Source organism: Physella acuta, unplaced genomic scaffold, assembly GCF_028476545.2.
Source record: "Physella acuta isolate Inbredline_101_S28 unplaced genomic scaffold, ASM2847654v3 ptg001014l, whole genome shotgun sequence".
Lineage (NCBI taxonomy): Eukaryota > Metazoa > Mollusca > Gastropoda > Physidae > Physella > Physella acuta.
In genome coordinates this window covers 216,112-231,154 of record NW_026732531.1, presented here as the reverse complement: position 1 = coordinate 231,154, position 15,043 = coordinate 216,112, and the positions used below count along the sequence as shown (strand labels likewise).

The 15,043-nt window shown below is 32.2% G+C and overlaps 2 protein-coding genes across 3 annotated transcripts; both read left to right on the top strand.

Moving 5' to 3' along the window:
* Positions 1–419: 419 nt before the first annotated feature.
* Positions 420–4,615, top strand: LOC131954586 (uncharacterized). Of its 2 annotated transcripts, XR_009388780.1 has the most exons (6): positions 420–572; positions 1,287–1,425; positions 1,989–2,032; positions 2,374–2,486; positions 2,750–2,883; positions 3,591–4,615. XR_009388780.1 is itself a non-coding variant. In XM_059318360.1 (5 exons), exons 4-5 carry the CDS (start codon positions 2,841–2,843, stop codon positions 4,238–4,240), a joined length of 693 nt encoding a protein of 230 aa, XP_059174343.1. In that variant the 5' UTR covers positions 420–572; positions 1,989–2,032; positions 2,374–2,486; positions 2,750–2,840; the 3' UTR covers positions 4,241–4,615. The 2 variants fall into 2 exon arrangements, 1 of the variants encoding a protein (XP_059174343.1); XM_059318360.1 differs by lacking the exon at positions 1,287–1,425.
* A 2,480-nt stretch (positions 4,616–7,095) lies between these two features.
* On the top strand, positions 7,096–8,708 carry LOC131954591 (putative uncharacterized protein DDB_G0282133). The gene is made up of 3 exons (XM_059318366.1): positions 7,096–7,491; positions 7,656–7,880; positions 8,046–8,708. Exons 1-3 carry the CDS (start codon positions 7,096–7,098, stop codon positions 8,706–8,708), a joined length of 1,284 nt encoding a protein of 427 aa, XP_059174349.1.
* Positions 8,709–15,043: the final 6,335 nt, after the last annotated feature.

The following is a 15,043-nucleotide window of genomic DNA, read 5'->3' as shown; positions in this document are numbered from 1 at the left end:
TGGAATATGGCTACAACAATAGCTGGTAAGTTTGTGACTTAACGGCTCGCTTCTTGAGAAAACACAGAGAGCAAGACATGTGAGTAATGCTTTATGAAAATATGTTCTAAAATGTCTTCTTTTTAGGTTTTTGAGTAAATGTTCAATTCTAGTTACTTGGTAATAGCAGAAACTTTAACAGAATTCTCCGTACATGTTCTTATACAAAAATATGAAATTGCATCCTCCTAATAGCATTGGTAATCAAATTAAGTTATCGTATTAAGACACACAAAGACACACACGCCCATGCACGCAGTGATACGTACGTACTGACGCAGTGCACGCACACATACACACACATACACGCACACACAAACACATACACGCACACACCTACAAGTTTGCAAAACAGGTTGGTTATCAGTAGAGGCTGTATACGATCAATACAAGGATACTGTTTCATTTCAATCGTCCTGATGATAACGCGAAATGATACTAGATAAACTGAACTTATTTTGTTTGTAATCATGACGGGTATGGCAGCTATGTTGTGTTTGACAAGTACCGTACAAGTACACTAACAAGTACAAGTAAGTGTGTGGATTTGCATCTAAAACTTTTATTACTACAATACGAGTTAACTGGTAGTTATTTATTCGTTTTTAATGTAACTATACTTACCTAAATATATCTTACACTGATATATGTTTATTAACTGTATTATTCATAGCTTTAAATTCGAATTGAAAATCTCTGGTTGGACGAATATTATTGAAGGTCGTTATGATTAACCCATTTTATCCGAAGTCCTCAAATTTAAAAAAAAAATGTGGTTCAGCTTTTGGGAAAAGAATAAATGAAATGACTATAGATTTTTTTTAAATTCAATACTTTTTGAAATATCAATTTCTTCTTTTAAAACGTCGCATAATTGGGACGTTAGCAACGTACCTCCCCATGAAAATCTATTATTTGTAAAAAAAATGTTGTGCTGATTATCTCTCATAATACTGATACGGAATTTGAGGTAGCCTATATAAGGGTTTGAAATTTTGACTTATTTTTATGATAATTTCGGTATGTTGTGAATTTGCGACATCAGGAATTTTTGGAAATGGGGTCGTTTTACTATTTTTTCTTACTCGTGTTTCTCCAAATATCCCCACTCAAACAATAAATACTCACAAATAAAATATATGGACTTGAAAAGAGATGTAGACTCACATGTAAAATTCATGAAAACTATAGTTTTATTTGTTCGGGCATAGAGTTACACAACTCTGCCGCATTGTCTAACTCTTTAGAATGTGTACTTTGAAGCCTTGCTGTTATGGTTCTGTTGCTCTACTTAACTCTACTGTAACAATCTACAAATGCAAGAACTTCTAGAATGTGTATAGCCTTAGTTGTCTCTGGTTACGCCCTTTTCGTGAATTCCTAAAGGTCAGTTAATAAAGCCGATTTTATCTATATTAACTATACACACCAAACACAAGAACAAAGACAGACAGACAGACAGACAGACAGACAGACAGACAGACAGACAGACAGACAGACAGACAGACAGACAGACAGACAGACAGACAGACAGACAGACAGACAGACAGACAGACAGACAGACAGACAGACAGACAGACAGACAGACAGACAGACAGACAGACAGACAGACAGACAGACAGACAGAAAGACAGACAGACAGACAGACAGACAGACAGACAGACAGACAGACAGACAGACAGACAGACAGACAGACAGACCAGACAGACAGACAGACAGACAGACAGACAGACAGACAGACAAGTTATGTAAATTAGCGTGAAAATAATCTTCCTCAACATTTCAGAACCCGAACATGTTTTATAATCAAATGAAATAACTACTAGAACTAAAAGTATTTTTATCTTTTAAAATATTATCAAATCAGTTTTTAAAAATGCTATGATAAACATAGTGACCTTTTGAATCAATATAATGATTCATTCTTGCATCGATTTTAAAAAAAACAGGTTTTAAAGCTTTCATACAGCTGTTGCACGTCTTGTCAAATTTGGTGAGTTTTAATCTTGAATTCAGTATATATCAATTCACATTGTAAAAATATATAGCAAATTATACTTGTTTAATTTTTTAAGGGCAATTAATCAAACAAATGACTATTTTCCAGCAAACTGTGTATTGAATAAATTAAAAGTTGTAGTATTATTAGCTTTTCTTCTTGTAACATTAAATTAAATATCGTATGTATTGCGCTATTTTATGAATAGTTAATTATATATGATAGTTAATTGCTTTTACTTAGTAATCAGGTTACAGAATTAGCTCTTAATAATGTTTTTGCAACAGCAGATATTCTACACGTCAGATTAAGATAGTCAGTTTTAATTTTTTTAGAATGTTCTACATTTTTCGTCACGTCTGTTTTCCTTTTACACCATATAAGCAAGATTACCTTTGATGATTTATATGTTTGCAAGTTTTAAAGTAAATAAAGGTTAATCAAACGGGTGAGTAGCATTTGTTTATAAAACGTTACTTTTTTGTTTATATAAAGTTTTACATTCCCTCCCTACTCCCAAGATAACAATATATGTATGACGGGTAGTTACATATCAATACAATCAATACAAATGTAAATGCACATGCTAATACAATTTAAATAACTAATCAGATTATACAACGTTCGACGATTTCACATCTTTATAGATTGATGGAAGTTACACTTTCTAAATAAATGACCATTCTCGTTTTATTTATTTTAAAATTTCAGAGAACAATACAAACATCGTATGCACATACTTCAATATCCATAATGAATAAATACGAATACTTGCCACTAAAACAACCCAACACCAGTGGACATGAATCAGTTGATGGACCAAGTAAACGACAAAATAGATAAGGGTAAATACACTTTTTTTCCCAAGGATCATTGTATATAACGTAAAGGAACTGGGAATCTAGAATAAAGCGCATACATAATAATGCAATCATCGAGCTTTAAAAAAAATAATTAAAAAGCATTTATTAATGTGAATGTATATTGTTTGCAAAATCATAAACCTGAAATTAGTATTAAAACCATAAACTAAATTTTAAAAAGTATAAATTACGTGGAAGGATGGGTTGTGTGTAAATTATGTACAGATCAGCATGTCATCGCTTCGCCCACAAAACATAAACAGTCAATAAGGTGAAATCCCCATATTAGAGGGGCAGATCTGATAGCCACTTGACTAAGCAATGCGACTTACGACGCACATATGCGGTTATATATATATATATATATATATATATATATATATATATATATATATATATATATATATATATATATATATATATATATCAAATCTGACTTGTTAGCCACACGAATTAATTGTTGCAACCATGAAATAGTCTTCTAAAATAAGCAGTTGTAACATATGTGCTAGTTGTGGAAGGATGATGCTTTGACCAAGAGTCTTCCGAATATTAAACTCAATTCAAACAAAGGAGTATTTCTAACGCAACGTCTCATTATAGTTCTATTTACTCAGCAGTAGCATAATATATTTATCTTCTGGAATTATGCCCACTGAACCGTAATTTCTAAACCTGTTTTTTTTCAGTGGTGAAGCAAGAAGAAAAAGAAACTATTTTAGTTCTTATTGGTAAAACTGGGCATGGTAAAAGTTCTCTCGGCAATACTTTACTAAGACGAGATGTATTTGAAGTGTCTGATTTTAGTACATCTGTTACCAAATTTGCGATCAATCATCGCGACGACAATCTGGTAGTTTTTGATGGAACTGAGAATAATCCAAAAAGTATGGAATTCAACATTACACTACAACAGCTTACTATGATATTAAAAGGTTGTAAAAAGGGTGTGACTGCTTTTGTATTGGTCTTTGCGATATCTACAAGGTTTTCAAAAGAAGAAATTCATACCATAGAAATGTATAAAAATATTTTAGGCGAAGACTTTTTAAAAACAAACGGTGTTTTTGTTCTAACTCACGGCGAAAATTTTGATTGCAAATATACTTTTATGGAATGGTGCGACAAACAGAAAGGCCCTTTTGAGGATATTTACAATGAGTGTAATAAAAGAGTGGTGCTCGTAGAGAATAAAGCTACAGATTCTAAAATGTTGGAATATCGCGACCAAGTTTTAGGACTTACAAAGAATCTGACTGAGCCGTATACAATGAACAATTTTAATCGAAATAAAAGGAGCCGTAAAAAGCCTGTTTTAAATGGGAAGTTGATGATTTGAAGCGTAAATATAATAAAAAAATTACACATCTTCAAAACAAAATTAATAAAAAAGGAAAATTAACTAAAGAATTAAAAATGCAAATAACTTTACTTGTTAATGAAATAACTGAAAGCAATAATGAAGACGAAAAATACAACCTTAACTTGGAACTTGAAGCTGCAGAAAAATTGTTTGTTACATCTTGCTGCATTCTATAAAATAAGAAACTAAAAATATGTTAAATTTGTGAGTTGTTTCCAGACAATTAATATGATCTAAAACATAACAACACGTATTTTGTTTCTAGAACAGGTGGCTATATTAGTTTTACAAAAATCTTAGTAATACAGTTGTAAAACATTTTTAAAGAAATTATTGATAACGTTTGAGTTATTCGGCAAAAAATATTTCACTTAAAGTTTAATTTCAAATTAATGTAATAACTGAAATCAATAGTATATATATATATATATATATATATATATATATATATATATATATATATATATATATATATATATATATATATATTCTATTTCTATTTACATACATATATATTTATATAAAATACATATGTATATATTATTTTAGGTGTATATATATGTGGAAGTGTGTTTTACATTTTACATGGGAGTGTAGAGTGTGTTTGACTGTCTTAGTCATTTGTTTAACTGTAGACAAACTCCATATCTAATTAGAAAACCTGCTTTTTTAATAAGTATAATAAAATTTGTTTCATAATACGTAACTGGAAAATTCATTTTGATGAAAGAATTGTTGTGCTTACTATTTTGTTAGAGAATTGTAGTTAATAAATATTAAAAGTATATGTTTTTAATATAAGTTATACTGAAATTCTAGAAGAATTAAGTAATTCGTATAAATCATTTCGATAGCTAAACACAAAGATATTTTTTTTCTATACGTATATGTGTATAATTCAACTGACATGTGTTAATTATTATTTAAGTTTTGTTTAATGTATTTTAATGTTTCATTGTTGCATTCCTATTATTAATTGAGTAAATATAGAAAAAAAATAAAGTAAATCATAAAATTAGAGCATAGTTTACCCATTATTTTGTAATTAAAAGAATATATTTGTGTGTGGTTACTATTTGTCCTATAAATGTCGTTTTTTCTTTGCTTGAAAATTCGTTAATGAGAGGCGTTTGACAATACGAAGTTACAATTTTTCTTATTTTAACACTTTACACAGTTTAACAAGTAGATAAACAACATAAAGTAAGATCTTCAGATAGTTTTAGAGTTTTTTTCATGCAAAATGAATATTAACATTGATTTAGAAACTTTAGTTGAAAGAAAATTTAAAAAAACAAGTGTTTTTTGGGTATCTGTTTTTTTTTGTGATATAAATATTTCTTTTATTAAGCTCCTCATTTGTAAATTGTTAAAAATGAAGAAAATATGGGAAACTCGATTTTTGTTTTGGTAATAGTATTTTCGTTACTTTTCTCTATATTTTTTTCAACCAGTAGCTTTTGAAATTCTAGTTCATGGTATAAGGGGGAATAAGATTTGTGTTATGCGTATTCAGTTAGTTAATCGTTAAAAACAAACACAAAACAGTAAAATACGCTTCGGTATTTATAAATGTACGTAAAATTGAAGTCTATTTAGTCTAAACTGTTTCACGCAAAAATTGCAAAATCATTATTTCTTTACACAATTAACCTGAAAAAAAATGAAACATCGAACTTACATTTCTTAGATAAAACAATAGCATTTGAAACTTACATTTTGCGGCACTAGCAATGCGTTGACTGGGTAAATATATTTGCTATTTTATAACACTTTCATTTTTTTTATCTCAAAAGAAACCTGCAGATGAAAAGAATTAAAACTAAAACATAGAACGTTCATTAAATTATTATATATTCTTTGTCATAAGTTACGGCAGCGCGTTCAACAAACTTTATATGAAATGTTTTACAATTTATTTTCTATGTACACGCGTTTCTAAATTTTTTAGCAGTTTGGCATTTTTAAATGTAGTGACACACTATGTACCAATAATTTAAATGTTTTTATTTTAGCTTTCCCGCACTAATAATGTCTGTTACAGTTAAAAGTACTTTGCTGCTGATTGGAAGGTGGGGTAACGGTAAAAGTTCTGTTGGAAACTCTTTGGTTGGTGAAACGTACTTTGATATTTGTAATGACAGTTACCCAAGCATTCATTTAAATGTGAAAGCCGTGAAACTGAAGTAAACGACAGAAAGATAACTATAATTGATGGTTTGTGTATCTATGATTCTGACACAACAATATCTAAGCGAGTATTGAAAAATATGTATTCAATTTTCAATCACGGTAAAACCATATCAGCCATTGTTATTGTTCTTAAGTATGAAGTTAGATACACTCGGCAAGAGCAAGAAGCTGTTGATTTGATTAAAATCTATTTGGAAATCACTCTCTACAAAGATGGGGTATTTTAGCTTTCACATATAGGGACAATTATCCTCTCGAAAATTGTGAATTTGATCAATGGATTAAACAACAAAAAGGGCCTATGAATGATTTAGTAAAAGAAGTAGGCTATAGGTGTGTATTGTTTGATAATAAAACAAAAATTGGTCAACCTGAATCAAATGAAAAAATAATATCATTTATAAACGAGCAGAATTCAAGTTTTGATAAAAGTAATTTCGAGCAAAGGACAATGAAAACATTGGAAGAACGTATAGAAACCATTCCAATTAAGAATATAAAAGATTATCAACATTCAAACATAAAGAAGGATATCGAACTTTTAAAAGAATGTTTACAAACTTTTTTAAAGCTTCATTAAAAGCAAAAAGCATGTAATGCCGGGAATAATCTTAATTCGATCGCCGGAACTGAGAAAAATGATGAAAAGGAGTCAGAAGATAAACTTTCAAAAAAAAAAGGAGGGTACATTTAATCCGAATGCTAAATCTGAGAAAAACATGAAACCAGAGACTGCAAAACATAATTCAGTGAAAAAGAACATAAACTTTAATCCGAATACTCAAATAGAGAAAAACGACAACATTTATCCGATTGCTGAATTTGAGAAAAATACGAAACATGAGACAACAAACAACGTTTCAGAAAACACCAAAGATAAATCTGAAAGAAATGTAAAACAAGAGTCAGCAGAAACTGTTTTGGAAAAGAAGATTAAATTTAATTCGAACGCTAAATCTGAGAGAAATTTAAAACAGGAGTCAGAAAATAATATTTTAGGAAATTTGAATCAAAATGAACAATCTAAGAAAAATGTGAAACAAAAGTTAACAAATAATGTTTCAGAAAACACAGATATTAAATTTGACTCGAAAAAGGAATTAGAAAAAATGTAACACAGGAACCAAAAGATAATATTTCAGAAAACGCGGAAAGTACATTTAATCGGAATTCTGAATTTGAGAAAAATGCGAAACAGGAATTAGCTGACAATGTTTCAGAAAACAATGAGAGTAAATTTCATCCAAATGATGAACCTGAGAAAAATAAGAAACGGGAGTCAGCCGCTTATGCTTCAGAAATCACAGAGAGCAAATTTGACCCGATTGATAAATTTAAAAAAAATGTGAAACAGGAGCCTTGTGATAATGTTTTAGAAAAAAAGGACAGTAAATTTGACTCGAATGCTGACTTAAAGATACATGTAAAACAGGAGTCAAAACATAATATTTCAGAAAACTCGGAGAGTAAAACAAATTCCAAAGCTGCATATGAGAAAAATGCGAAACTAGAGTCAGCAAATAATATTTCTGCAAACACTGAAAGTAAGTTAAATCAGAATGCTGAATTTGAAAAGAATGTCTAACAGAACTCAGCCGCTTATGTTTCAGAAAATACAGAGAGTAAATTTGAGCCGATGGAAGAGTCTGAGAATAATGCGAGCCAGGAGTCAGAAGATAATTTTTCAGAAATCATGGATAGTAAATTAAACATGAATGCTGACTCAGCAAAAAATGTCAAACAGGAGTCAAAAGATGATGTTTCAGAAAACACGGAGAGTATGCATAACCCGTATGCTGAATATGAGAAAAATGTAAAACTTGAGTCCGCAGATAAAGTTTCTAAAGACATGGAGAGAAAATTTAACCCGAATGCTGACTCAGATCAACATGTGAAACCGGAGTCAAAAGATAATGTTTCAGAAAACACAGAGAGTAAATTTAATCAGAATACTAAATCCGAAGAAAATCAGAAACAAAAATCTGCAGATAATGTTTCAGAAAACAATGAGAGAAATTTTAATCCAAATGCTGACTCAGAGAAAAATGTAAAACAGGAGTCAAAAGATAATATTTCAGAAAACGCGGAGAGTATAATTAATTCGACTGCTGCACATGAGAGTAATTCTAAACTAGAGTCAGGAGATAGTGTTTCTGTAAACACTAAAAGTAGATTAAATGAAATTGCTGAAATTGAAAAAAAATGTGAAACAGGAGTCAGCCACTTATGTTTCAGAGAATACAGCGAGTAAATTTAACCCGAACGCTAACTCAGAGCAACACGTAGAACGACAGTCAAAAGATAATATTTCAGAAAACATAGAGAGTACAATTAATCAGAATGCTGAGTATGAGAAAAAAAAATGAAATATATGTCAGGAAATAATGTTTCAGAAAATAAAAAGATAAACTTTAAATTGAATGCTGAAACTAAGACAAATGTAAAACAGAAGCCAGGAGATAATATGTTAGAAAAAGCAGTGAGTACTTTTAGTCAAAATGATAAATCTGATAAAAATGTGAAGCCGATTTTCGTTAATATTTTTTCCGAATACACTCATACATCACAAGACTGTAAAGTATGATCCAGACTAAAAGATATATCAGCTAGACTGGAGCAGTTGCATAAAGTATATAGTGATAGTGATGTAATTTCTGAAAAAGATAAAGATATTTCTTTAAAACAAATTATAAACAGTTTGTTTTGTTCAAAGAAATCATCAAGGGAATTCTATAAATAGGCCATTTATGCACACTAACACTTACATATAACTGTGAACCTGAAAACTTGTGCATCATCTTTATTACATATTACCCAAGCACATTGTTAGGTAATAAACAGTAAACACATACGTGTATAAAGGAATACCCAACTTCCATGCTCAATGTTTCCTTCTCACCATGATTTTTTCTGTTGATTCATATAAATAAACAATATTCATTTAAAATATTAAGTAATTTTTTATACATAACTGTAAACATTGAATGATTATGTTTCTGCCAATTTCCTTCTTATATCGAGAATGGTTAGACTTTTGTTGCGGTACCGAATTGAAATAATGTTAATTTTTTTTCGCAAGAATTTAACTCCAGTAGGACAAATATACACGACAAATAATGTTCAGCTATTCGCTTTATAATATGTATTTCGTTGATATAACATTTATTGATTAAAAATAATTCCAAAACAGAACATGCAAACTTGCAATTTTGTTTCATATTTATCGCTGAAATGTTAAGCATATTTTACCATATGTCACAGAAATTCAACGTATCGCCATGTATTAAATCGCTTATTTGCGAGTTAATGCAATAATAAAATAATAATCATTAAAAAAGTTTTTAAAAACCCACGTTTTCTGATTGAACTAAGAAGTAGAAAATAAATGATATACATCACAATAATGTGGGGCGCCGAAGTAAAAGTTATATTACTATTGATTAGATAATACTATTGACTTTTATTAGGGAGCTTGTAGAGAGTCAACAGTATTAGAAACTGTAAGAAAATCACGGCGCTCCACGTTTTTCATCGCTTATAGTAGAGTGATCGCTTGCATTATTGTGATGTATAGCATTTATTTTCTACTTTTTAGTTCAATCAGAAAACGTGGGTTTTTAAAACTTTTTTAATGATTATTATTTTCTACTTTTTAGTCTTTGTCTGTTTGTTTGCATTAAAATCTTGCTATCGATTATATATTTTCGCATTCACTTTTTTTGGGTAAAGAAGACAGCTCGTAAAAAGACAACTCATAAAAAACACGTTGTGTGAACTAGAACACATAGATTTGAACCCGTGTCGAGTGGGATAGCAATCGTGTGCCCAACCACTCGACCATATCGTCCCCCCTTACTGGCCACCAGTTGTTACGGTTGTTTGTACACAAACACCGCGTGAACACTACTCAGTAAGCAAAAAGAGGGAGAGTACCGAACCTTGTTTTCATCAAATTACAGTTACTGGGTTATGTCCCTTTTTCCCCACGTTTTTTGTGCAATTATATAGCGGTCTAAAATGATCAATAAAATTTTTCCATGGATCAATTTAGTAATAATAACAATTGAATATTAAATTGTCTTTGAAAACAAAGCTTCCCTGAAAATTTCAGCGCGCTAGCTAACTGGGAAGTGCCCGAAATTTCGATCGCTAGATTTGATTGGAAAAACAAACAAACAAACAAACAAACAGAAGCGAAAGCAAGTTAAAGAAAACGTGGCAATTATATATTTGCATGTGTCTTGGTCTTTTATGCATTCTATTCAATTTATCCGATCGGCATAAATCTTGGGGAAGTTGAGAATATTCCTGTGAAGATTCTTTGTGGTGATTTGTAAGGTGTGAAAGGTGTGTATATGGCCATACATAAATGACGTCACCCTTTTCTGACGAGTTTTACCTCCTCCCCCCTCCCCTCCATCACACATCGTCCCAAAAAGCTATAACCTCCCCCCCTAAAATGACGTCAAACATCAGCGAAGGCCCTCCTTAAATATGTGCGGTTGAATTTTTCTTTGAATATGATATTTTTTCCAAAATCTCGTCTTAACTCTGTCAACATCAAGTATTTTAATCAATTCCTATATTTTTCTAAAACGCGAAATAACAGCTAAAATTCGTTTTCTAACATTGCTTTTTTATGATGCAAAAGTTTGACTCCCCCTCCCACTCATCATACACCGTCACAAAACTACATACCCCCTCCCCCCTACGAGTGTGACGTCGTTGATGGACGTCACTTATGTGGAGCCAAGTAGTGTAAATAGTGTGTGTAGAGCAGCGAGACCAGCTGACGTATGTGTATGTTGAATTTAGAATTGAAAATGGGGAAGCGACTGGTCGAGTGATAGCGACTGTGTTGTGGGGCATTATATAAATAGGACGGGAGAGTAAACGGTAGACAGTGGTCGGTACTTTTTGAGCGACAGTTCTACTGGGAGAAAATCAGAAGGTTGGAGTATAGGCCAATGAATACGAGAGTAAAGAACAAAAGTTTGATTAAACAAATATTGCCTTTAAGCAGTTGTTATTAAATAAGTTATTGTTGGGACTCCAGAAACCACCCCTGACATTTAAAAAAATAATTAATTATCCGATGAGCAGAACGCGGCGGTAGAATGTAGTTTAGCTATAGAGTTATCCAGTTTGTATCTTATTGGGCGTCTTACAACAATCAAACTGCACCAGGAGCATACTCCGGTAGTTGTAAGAGCCGCAGTTTCCCGGCCTCCCCTCAACGCGCCTTGGCGTCTATGTTCGTTTTAAAAATCACGCTACAACAGGCTTGAATAGCTGGTTCTAAATGGTTGTTGCCAGGCAGCATATTTTTCAACCAAATTTAAATATTTTATAAAATTTGAGAAATAATTACAAAACGACTTCTGGTTTATAACGGCTAGAAATATTCAAGCACATAATTACTAATAATATAATAGTAATGTAGCTAAAACTTAACTTTTTAATTTGAGTTAGTAGTGTAAGGGTGTTATGATCATAAGGTTTTTTTTTATATTATTAAATATAAATAAACAACTAGGCCACCCGATCCTACACTATTCTTAACGAAACAGTCGTTCAGCCGCTCATTAATATAATCTGTTATACAGCTCTAAATACATAATAATGTTACAAAAGTCAAAATATACATTTTATAAAGACCACTATTTTTAAATTCAAATTTAAGACACATTTCGTTTACAATATGTGATTACAAATAAATAAAAAAAATTACAGAATATTCAATAACTATTTTTTATCGAATTTATACCTAGAATGTGCAATATAGACTTAGGAATATAATTATGTAGTGGGGTAGATACATGATGTGCCAGGCGGCTATGATCCCCCGCAAAAATGGGAACCCATTAAACAATTTTAATGTCGAATCACCACGGTTACTATAATTTCTTCTATATATATATATATATATATATATATATATATATATATATATATATATATATATATATATATACATATATATATATATATATATATATATATATATATATATATATATATATATATATATATATATATATATATATATATATATATATATATATATATATGTATATATATATAAAGCAATGTATGTGTGTCTGTGTGTCTGTGTGTGTGTCTTTTATGCATTACCACACCGTGAAACTGTGGGTGGCCCCGGCAGGGCGCGATTTGTTTTTTTTTCTCTATATACGATATATAAAAACAAAAGTCGTTTTTGGTTTGACAGCGTTCACCCGATAGCCATGACACTTTAGGGAGTTGATTAGAACATTCTAGGAAAGTGTTCTGTTAAAAAGTAATTCTTAATTTCGCAAGGGCGGCGCCATGGGAGGATGCGATTTTCCTTTATATAGGGTATAAAACTAATAAAAGTCAATTGCAGTGACACCGTTCATCCGATAGGCATGAAACTTTAAGGAGTTCATTATAAAACCCTAGGGAAGGGTTCAGTAAAAAAAAATCATTTTTAATTTCGTAACAGTGGCGCCACGGGAGGGTGCGATTTTTCTCTATATACGGTTTAAAAAAATATAAAGTCGATTTGGTTTGACACGGTTATCCGATAGCCATGAGACTTTGGGGGAGTTGATTGGGACACACTGGGAAAGGGTTTTGTAAAAAAGAAATAATTTTTAATTTCGCAAGGGACGCGCCACGCGAGGGTGCTTTTTTTCTCCATAAACGGTATATAAAAATAATAAAAATGAATTGCTGTGACACCGGTCACACGATCGACATGAAACTTTGGGAGGATGTTGAGAATATTTGTGGAAAGTTTTCTGTGCTAAAAACATTTTCAAATTCGCAGGGGTGGCGCCCTGGCTGGACGCGATTTGTTTTTTTCTCTATATACTGTATATAAAATTAAAAGTCGATTGCGGTCTCACAACGTTCATCCGATAGCCATCAAACTTAAGGGACTTGATTAGAAAACTCCAGGGAAGGATTCTGTATAAAATTATTTTTAAAATTCACAAGGGCGGCGCCACGGAATGGTGGGATTTTTCCCAATATACGGTATATAAAAATAAAAGACGATTGCGGTTCGACGCAATTTATCCCGGTGCCATAAAACTTTAGGGAGTTGATAAATACTCCCGAGAAGGTTTCTGGGGTGGGAGGGGGGAATAGGGTTGTGTGGGTGGTGGGGGCGGGGTATTTATTTTTCATGGGCGGCCCCCCGGCAGGATGCGATTTGGCGCCCTGGTCTTTCCCGTGAGCGCTATGGTGAATACGTTCGGTCTAAACAGTGTGATAGATATAGGATAGGATGGGGTGTTACAAACGCTTACTAAATTGAATCAGGCGTGTCCTATGGCGGTCTGGTAGGATGCGATTAGGCTGCAAATAAAAATGTCTGTTTCAGCCCCAAAGGCTCTCATGGGCCGCTGAGGGCCATGAAATACGTTTTATTTTAATAATCAGAAAAATTAACCAAGGTTAGATTGGTAACTGGGATGTTTCTTTTTGTCGGTAAAAAACTACAAACAGTTTCGTCACTTTGCGAATGATGCAATTAGCATTTATTTTTTGATAATCCAAACAGAAATTGAGATCGAGCATCTAAGAATAGATCATTATTAATGCTAACATATTGCATCAGTCAAATTGATGTTTAAAAGGCGTCAATTTTTTTACGCGTTAAATAACAAATCCTGTTCACTTGTGTCACTTTAGTGAATGACGCAATCTGCATCATTGTTAACAGGATGCTATTTTATGGAGTCAGGGGTCGTACGCCGCGCCTATGCGGTAGTGTAATCGGGGGGGGGGGGGGTCCTGAGAGCGACCTCTACGTCTCTGACACATAGGCGGTCTCCGAAGTGAGTTCCACCATATTATTTCAGTGAGTGATTAAAGTACACTCAAGGTTTTTATGCGGTAGTGTAGGTAAACCCGTGTCCTGATATTTTTGATCCAAGCGCAGGCATTGTTTACATTTAAATAACTCATTTTTAGAAAAGAAGGTCACGCGTCTAAGAACATATGATTGGTAACGCGTTGGTGAAATCCTTCTAATATATTTCGTCAAACTTTCAGAATTCTTTCAGAATTTTCTTTTCCAGAGGAAAGGGGCCACTGGTATTGTTTTTTTGGGAGTGGGACCGATTAGTTTCTCCGGGGGAGGGGGTTAACACTGGTAAAGTATATATATAATTAATATAAATCAAATTTCGTTTGGGGGGTGGGGGTGGGGCTGACATATATTTTTTTCAAAATATAAAGTGTATTTCGTTCGGGGAATGGGGGGAGGTGCGGGGGGGGGGTGCAGACCACTTAAACGAGTATTCAAATAAATTAGGTGGTAATGTTAGTGTCGTTATTATGAAGTATCTATGACGTCATTGTTATTGTGAGTTTTTTTTTCCTGCAATGACTTTTAATTCTATGTTTACTCTAGAACCGATAAACTCATTGTTCCTATATGTGACGTCTAGGTATTTGACTATGTATCTTTCAAATTTCTTTGAGTTTTCTCTAGAGCGTTCCCGACAGACAGGCAGAAACTATTACAGTTATAAACAATAACAAACGGAGTAAATCCGTCAGCAAAATGGTAAACCCATATACGAATAAAAG